This window comes from Mauremys reevesii, unplaced genomic scaffold (assembly GCF_016161935.1).
Source record: "Mauremys reevesii isolate NIE-2019 unplaced genomic scaffold, ASM1616193v1 Contig69, whole genome shotgun sequence".
Classification (NCBI taxonomy): domain Eukaryota; kingdom Metazoa; phylum Chordata; order Testudines; family Geoemydidae; genus Mauremys; species Mauremys reevesii.
Window position 1 is genome coordinate 192,368 of NW_024100883.1, and position 8,854 is coordinate 201,221.

The 8,854-nt window shown below is 45.5% G+C and overlaps 1 protein-coding gene across 1 annotated transcript; it reads right to left on the bottom strand.

The window, feature by feature from the left end:
• Positions 1–239: 239 nt before the first annotated feature.
• Positions 240–8,382, bottom strand: LOC120394598 (olfactory receptor 52R1-like). The gene is made up of 2 exons (XM_039518824.1): positions 7,463–8,382; positions 240–431 (listed from the first exon to the last, which is right to left on the bottom strand). The coding sequence occupies exons 1-2, from the start codon at positions 8,380–8,382 to the stop codon at positions 386–388; spliced, it is 966 nt and encodes a 321-aa protein (XP_039374758.1). The 3' UTR covers positions 240–385.
• Between the last annotated feature and the right edge of the window lie 472 nt (positions 8,383–8,854).

Below are 8,854 nucleotides of genomic sequence, written 5' to 3' on the forward strand. Positions count from 1 at the left end.
TAACTGCTTTAGCTGCTAAAGGTCACAAAGCATCCCAGGAAAAACTCCAACTGTGTCAACCCAAGGTTCATTATCTTGGTCATGATATTTCTCATGGCACACGTCATTTATCAAATTCTCGTATTTCAGCTATTTTAAATATGCCTAGGCCTGGTACTATTTCTCAAATGCGTACTTTTCTGGGCATGACTGGATACTGCAGACAGTGGATTTTAGGTTATGCAACAGTGATTAAACCCTTGCAGGATCTGACTAAGTCTGGTACCCCTGAGCCACTTCCTTGGCCCCCAGAGGCTGAGAGTGCTTTTGTTGCTATCAAACAGAGACTATCTACTGCTCCGGCCCTGGGACTTCCTGACTATACTAAACCATTTACTCTGTTCTGTCATGAGCGTAATGGGTTTGCTTTGGCTGTACTAACGCAAAAGCACGGAGACAAACACCGTCCAATTGCTTACTACAGCACTGCCCTGGACGCTGTGGCGGTAGGATTTCCCCCTTGTTTACGGGCTGTGGCGGCAGCGGCCCTTTCTGTTCAGGTATCTGCATCTATTGTTTTAGGCTCCCCTTTGATTGTGGCAGTTCCACATGCTGTAGCTGCGCTGTTGTTAAGATCTAAGACAGCATTTATCCACTTCTCATCTTACCAAATATGAGCTAATTTTGCTTTCTTCATCTCATATTACTTTGGCTCGTTGCCCTGTTCTAAATCCAGCTTCTTTGTTGCCTGGGCCTGAAGATGGAGACCCGCATGATTGTGTATTTGTAACATCTGTTCTTACTCGTCCTAGGGATGATTTACTGGATGTGCCTCTGCAAAATCCTGATCTCCTTTACTTTGTGGATGGGTCGTGTTTACGAGATTCTAAGGGTAAATTAGTTGCTGGTTATGCTGTCTGTACTACCTGTGCTGTTGTTGAAAGTGCTTTCCTTTCTTCAGTGTTTTCCTCTCAAGTAGCTGAACTTGTGGCTTTGACTCGAGCTTGTGTTCTGGCTCAAGATCAAACGGTCACTATCTATACGGATTCTCGTTATGCTTTTGGTGTAGTTCATGATTTCAGATTGCTTTGGAAATATAGAGGCTTCCTTACATCCACTGGTTCTCCTATTAAGAATGGTTTTTATGTATCTGCTCTTTTGAATGCTCTTTTGTTGCCTAAAGCTATAGCTGTTGTTAAATGTACTGCTCACAAGACCCCTCATGATGAAGTTACCCGTGGAAATGCTCTGGCAGACTCTGCTGCCAAGGCCGCGGCCCTTTCTGCACCTCAGGCTGAACATTCCTGTGTACTGATAGAGCAGCCTTCACTGGCCTCCCTTGAGGATCTGGCAAAGATCCAGGAGGCAGCATCGAGAACTGAGAAGCACTCTTGGAGTGCTGCTGGCTGCATTTTACATTCTGATCATCTTTGGCATGCCCCGGATGGTCGCCTGGTGGCACCGAAGATGTTATTGCCCTATCTTGCTCGCATATACCATGGAATGGCACACGTGAGCAAAGGGGGGATGGTTGCTGCAGTTACCCAAGATTGGTTTGCACCCATTTTCCCTTCTGTCGCACATTCCTACTGTCAACACTGTGTGATTTGTCAACAACACAACATTGGTAAAGCTGTTAAAGCTAAGCAGGCAGCCCACCCTCCTCCTTGGGGACCTTTTGTAAATATTCAGATTGATTTTATTCAAATGTCTAAATGTTGTGGTTATGAATATGTATTAGTTTCAGTTGATGTATTTACCAATTGGGTTGAAGCTTTTCCCTGCAGGAAAGCAGATGCCAGGACTGTTGTGAAACTTCTGCTTAAGGATTTTGTACCACGTTTTGGCATCCCTGTGAGTATCAACAGTGATCGTGGAACTCACTTTACTGGACAGATTGTAAAGGAGTTATGTGCAGCTTTGCAGATCCAACACAACCTTCACTGCCCTCATCACCCACAATCTGCTGGGACAGTGGAACGCCAGAACGGGATTTTAAAAAATAAACTGGCCAAGATTTGTGCTGAAACAAACTTAAAGTGGCCAGATGCCCTTCCTTTGGCACTGATGAGTATGACAGCCATTCCCAATCGAAAGACTGGACTCAGCCCTCATGAGATTTTGACAGGACGCCCAATGCGACTACCAACTGCACCCCCACTGACCTTAGCTCAGATGGACATTCATTTGATGGATGACATAATGCTTAAGTATTGTCACACTAATTGTCACACTAATTGTCACACTAATGAAATGTGTTAAGTCTTTTTATACACAGGTGAAGGAAGCCTTACCGAAGGATCCTGTGCAACCTTGCCACTCGTTGGAACCAGGAGACTGGGTCTACATAAAGGTCCATCACCGAAAGACTTCCCTGGCTCCACGCTGGAAAGGCCCTTTCCAAGTCCTGTTGGCTACCAACACTGCTGTGAAGTGTCAAGGACTACCTGCCTGGACCCATGCATCGCACTGCAAAAAGACCCCTCCACCTCAGGAGAACACACCTACTGATGATCAACATACTTCTTCTTCTAGCCCTGCTGTACCTGCTGGACAGCGGAAGAAGAGGACAAGGTGACATACTGGTGACCTCTCCCTTGTCCTCTGACAGACCTACTGTGCCTTTGGATTTTTCTAACGGAATTCCAACATTACAACCCTCTTCCCCTTATTGTGCTAGACCACAATTGTTTTTGGGGAAGAAAAGAAGATACATTCGTTCTGCAAACACCTCCAGAGTCCAGGGATTCCTGACTAAAAGAGACATTATGAACTGGCCCTGGTGGAAGAAACGAAGCATCGTTTATTGGCAAGGAGGGAACTGTGGGGAGCGTGCTTGGGAATGTGGGGTTGAATGGTGGCTTGGATTTCTTCCAGGGGCAGGGCTCTGTGCTTATGGACAAGTACCCTGGGGATGTACTGCCCTCCCTAATTGGCTTTCAGATGATGACTACCGAAAGCGCCTTGCTACCACAAAGGTTACCCCCACTAGCCCCTCAACCCTGGCCATCACTTCTGTAATTTATCCAGATGTAAACGAAATCGTATATTCTAATGAAATTCATTGGCCCAGACCTTCCCATCTTAGTGATTTATTAGAATATTGCTCAGAAAGCCTATTTTTAAGGTTCAACAGAATTCATATGAGCGAACAATTAAGTGGACAACAAATGGATCAGTGGAAATAGAGATCCATAATATTACTGCAAATCAGCCCCAAGAATTTATTAATTAAATTGATGGGTTCCATGGTGACGTGGATATGATGGTTATTCCTGGAATTTGTGCTATGTTACCTGAAAGAGGCCCTTATTGTTATTTGGTTACCCAATTAGTGAATAACAAAACGACTACCCAAAGAGTTTGTTCTGCTACTGGAAATTTTACCTGCACTGAGACCATTCCAGTGACTGATAATGTGACCTGTACTTTATTGCAATACACTCCCTCTTATGCTATTAATGTTAATGCCTCTCGGACTTATATGAAGGTCTACAACCAACAGATGTGGTATAGACCTACACTAAGGGGACATATGGCAGAATATCGGTGGACTGTACTTAACACTACACTAGGGACTGTGAAGTTTACATTGCCTTTATCTAGTTTTCAGATCACCTCTACATATCCAAATTGTTCACAAGGGGCTGCCATTAGATTAGCACAACAGAGGGCCTGGGTTATTTCCTCTAGAAAGAAGAGGGATCTGGCCAGATCCTTGTGGGATGGGGACAATTCTGCAGCTGCTGTTTGGAATATTTTTAAGACCCAGGAACATGATGAGAAATTGGGCCAATTAGAGAAGGCCACCGGCCTGATTTCAGGGGCACAGCTGACCCAAGTGCAAACCAGAGTGGGTGAGTTACATGTCATTTCCGCCCTTAGTTCTATGACCCAAAATTTATTGAGAGAGATGGTACTGAATATCACTGAGGCTGGGAAGGCATTGCAGTGGGATCTAGCATGTTCGTAAATTCAGGATTTCCTGAATGACCAGCTGATGGCCATTCGGAATGATCTAGTGCACCAAGCTTGGCCCACTGCCCTTACAGACACGTCAGGAGTACCATCTGATCTGTGGCCATGGAGACATACTTGGAGACTTTCTGGATGGAAGTGTGGACGTTCACAGTGCTCCTTCCAAGCATATGGACCGGTTAAGGGGGTGTGGGCTCCCACATACCGAATCCTGCCGGGTCCATGGGGAGGATGCATGTGGGATTGGGTGCTTCACCAAGATATCTGGGAAGTGGGACCACCTGATTCTCCTAATCGATTTTTAGTTAGTGCTCCTGGGATTACAGCTGATATTTGGATGGGGTTAGGGAATTTATGGACATTTTGGCCGTTAGAACCACCACAGCTTCAGTGTATACGGAAACTGGAGCCAGGGGAAGTTGTCACTGTTTATGACAATATTTGCTGGGAGGGTAGAGGTCAAGGAACTACCCTTACAGGACACCCACTTTTTCAGGCTAATGATAGCTGTGTGTACGTTAATACACCACATTACAAGATATAATCTTACCACTGCTGCAGGCAATCATATCATTTACTGGCCTGCAGATAGAATGTTGCATGTAGCTCTTAGATTTCAGGTATATTTTAATTGGACTAGAATAGTACCTGATCGGTTTCAGAATTTGCTTTCATTGTTGCCAGAGGTTCGCAGGATCTCTGAGTTGCAAGGGCAAATTCACATGCTTCAGAATATATATCATGCTGAAAAGAATGCCTTTCATACAGCTTATAGAGTGTCTACTTTATGTACTAAGTATGATGTATTGTGCTTTGTTACCAAAACTGTACGACAACCCCATTATTTTATTCCTATGGGGATGTTATTGTTTGTAGTGTTGTTAGTTGGTGTGGGATTATGTTATTGTTGTTGTTGTTGTAATAGACGTAATGATAGTAATAATACTTTTCATGTTCATACTAATCATGCATTGTCATTACATCCCATGAAAACCCCTGGGGTTGACATGTCTCCTGTAGACTCTGAAATCCATGGTTTAATGCAAATTGAGATTTGAGGTATTTGTTGTACTAGAAGTACAAAATGGGGGAGTGTGGAGGCCAAGAATTAATTAATAAAGGTTTGAAGGGATCTTAATGTATGTTAGCTAATTTAGCAGAAGTTAGGATGTGACCCTGCATGCTGTAAGATAATGTGGTACAGAGTGAATTGTGTGAAAAGTCATTACGACCTTGTGAAATACAATCTTGTTTTCTTGTTCTAGTAATGAAGACAAATAAGATAGCGAATAGGCTTATGTATAAACAAATGCAAATGTTTATCTTCAATGTCTCCAAGATTACTAACCATTTTCTGTTACAAAGGTATAAATGATTGTTATGAATTGCTTACTAATTGAGAGAGATCCGTCCGGGACAAGGGGCAACCCAGTTCCTATGACACTCTCTCCCTCTTGTGTTCACTAGAGAAATTAATAAAGTATTTTGATTTTGCTGTACCCAAACAAAAAGCGAGAACTTAGTTTTTCTTCGACACTAGAAACCCTCCTGACAGGAGACATGCTCTGCCAGGCTAGTAACAGTTGTGTACTTGTTAAGGCCAATATCGTATACGATGTCCATTTTAACATCACTATGACTGCAGGCAGCCAGATTATCTATTGGCCTGCGGACAAAAATTTGCAATCACCCTGAGATATCAAATGCTTTTCAACTGGATGACCCTGATGCCCAACCATTTTTTAAATCTGCTTTTATTCTTATCAGAGGTCCAAAAAATATTTTTTTTTTATTTACAAGCAGGGCCGGCTCCAGACCCCAGCACGCCAAGCGCGTGCTGGGGCAGCATTTTGCCGGCAGGGCGGCAGACGGCTCCGGCGGGCCTCCCGCAGGCATGACTGCGGAGGGTGCGCTGGTCCCGCGGCTCGGGTGGACCTCCCGCAGGCATGCCTGCGGATGCTCCACCGGAGCCACGGGACCAGTGCACCCTCTGCAGACACGTCTGCAAGAGGTCCCCTGGAGCCGCGGGACCGGCGACCGGCAGCGCGCCCCCTGCGGCATGCCACCGTGCTTGGGGTGGCCAAATTCCTAGAGCAGCCCCTGTTTACAAGGGCAAATTCATATCCTTGAAAATATGTATCAGGTAGAAAAGGGTGCTTTTCAGACAGCCTATAAACTGTTTTCTTTGTATATTAGTCGAGATGTGCTGTGTACAGTAATCAAAATTATGCGCAAACCCCATCATATTGTTACCATGAGTAGGCAAACACTTGTAGTGGTGTTGGTTGGTTTGGGATTGTGCCTTTGTTATTGCTGTTGCAAGAAACATTTCTGTGCTTGTAATTTTTCTGCTAAGCCCAGTGCAAGGGAGCAAGTGGAATTAATGATTGTTAATAACATTTTTGATAAAAGTTGGAATGAGAAAAAGGAAAAGGAAAAGGAAAAGGAAAGAAAAAAAATAATGGGCTCATGAATGTGAAAATTTAAGCCAAAAATGGTGCCAAAGAGGACCCAAAGGGGGGAATTGTGGAGGAAAAGGCCCGAGGCCTAAACTTTGGTTAAGTAAACCGTGTGTATGGCCTGGAGGCAGGACGGGGGAGGTAGAAGGAGAAGGGTAGAAAGAAACTATAGAAGCAGAACTAACCATCTGTAACAGTTAGTGATTAATGGCTGTCCAGGGGGAGGAGCAAGGGACTGCAAAGGGTAGAAAACCAGGAAAAAGCTTGCCTTGCTTTAGCCCTTCTATGGATATATAATTTTAAGGCAGTATATGTAATTGTTGTGGGTTTATCCTATATAAGCTTTTGTATTTTGTCTGTTGGGGAGGGGCGGTTCGGCTGCCTTGGCTGACTCCCCCATGCATGCATGTTTGATTAATCAATAAAAGTGCCTCGGGCTGATCTGATCCAAAATCAATTGTGTGGTCGATTTTCCACAACAATACATTAATATGTACTTTATTTTCTTTTGTTTATATCAGAATTAGACACAGTGCTCCTGTCAGCTAATTGCTAAGTTATCTGCCACAAAACTAGAGTTTTTAAGACCCGAAGTAGCCCTGGGAATCATGGTTAAAGTTGCCACCCCCACCAAAATCTGAAATGGCTCCTTTGTAGCTGGAGGGCGGGGTGGAAAGGATCCAGCAAGTGACAGGGGGAGGGGAATAGAGGAGCAAGCGACGGGGGCGGGGCCTTGCGGGGGGAGAGGTACAGCAGGGTCGGAGCCTTAGCAGAAGAGGTGGGACAAAGGGTGGGGTTTCAGGGTCAAGTTACCAGCATTAGAAAGGTAGCAACCCACTGAATTGTACATAGACCTATTCCCCAGTTTGTCATGCTGACACAGCACAGTAACGTCAGGAAAGGATTTCATGTCTTTTTGACTGTCCGGTAAGTGATTCAAGGAAGATGCCCCAGCACCATGTCACCTGACAGCTCTGCACAGAGCTCGGTCTGAGAGCCAGAGCACCAGGAGAAAACGTTACGTCCCTTTATGAGTAAAGAGCCGGAGCAGCCTGTCCCGGATCTGTTTGGTCCTCACCCCATAGATGATGGGATTCAGCATGGGGGGCACAAGCAGGTACGCGTTGGCAATGAGAATGTGGAAATATAGGGGCACATTGTGGCCAAAACGGTGTGTGAGAAAGGAGAAAAGAGCTGGGATGTAAGAGGCTAAGATGACACAGAGGTGGGAGATGCAAGTCCCAAATGTCTTGAGCCGAGCGTCCTTTGTGGGGAGGCTGAAGATGGCCATAAGGATCTGGATATAGGACACGGCGATAAAGAACACATCCAGACCCATCACCAAAAATGCCACGGAGAGGCCATAGTAACTACTGATGCGGATGTCAGTGCAGGCCAGTTTCACCACGGCTATATGCTCACAATAAGAGTGGGGGATGACGTTGGTTCTACAATATGGCCACCGCCTCGCAAGGAAGGGATAGGGCAGTGCGAGCATCCCTCCGCGCAGCACCATGGCCAGGCCAATCTTGGCCACCACGGGGTTTGTCAGGATGGTGGAATGTCTCAGGGGGTCACAGATGGCCACGTAGCGATCCAAAGCCATGGCCACGATGATCCCAGACTCCATTGCTAAGAAGCAGTGAATGAAGTACATCTGGGTGAGGCAGGCACTGAAATCGATCTCCCTGGAATTGAACCAGAAGATGCTCAGCGTTTTGGGTAGGATGGACGTGGACAGGACCAGGTCACCGATGGCCAGCATGCAGAGGAAATAGTACATGGGCTCATGGAGGCTTGGCTCCCTCTTCACAATGAACAGGATGGTGAAGTTCCCCAAGATGGCTATGATGTACATGGCACAGAAGGGGATGGAGATCCAGACATGGGCAGCCTCCAGGCCAGGAATGCCCAGCAGGATGAAGGTGGAGGGGTTGGTGAAGTCGGTTGTGTTGGAATCTGACATGGAGTAGGGGAGAAGGTGTCCAAGTCTGAGACAGAACCATGTGTCCTGCATGTAACATATGTTCCCCTGACTTCTTTTATATGCCCAGGCTCTTGGGTGATGGTCGCAGTACAAATACCTGGATGGAGAGACAATGTTAGTATGAGACATTACATGCTCTACTGGGGGCTGTTCTCATGGGTAAAGCAGATTGATCTCTCTTCTCACACTGAAAAATGACATTTTCATTACTCAGATTAATGAATTATGAACAACTGACCCTACCAATTCCATGTCTCAATAATTCTACATGTCGTCATGTGGGAAACCTTAATAGCCACCAGCACGAAACGTGAGTGTGGACACTGGTTTTCCATCATTGTTCCTTAGTGCAATGAAACCCAGGCTAGAGAGTCCATGCTGTAGGGAGTTCCCCATTCACCCAATTGCTCAAATCTGAAAGTGGAAAAAACAAACAAACAAACAAATAAAA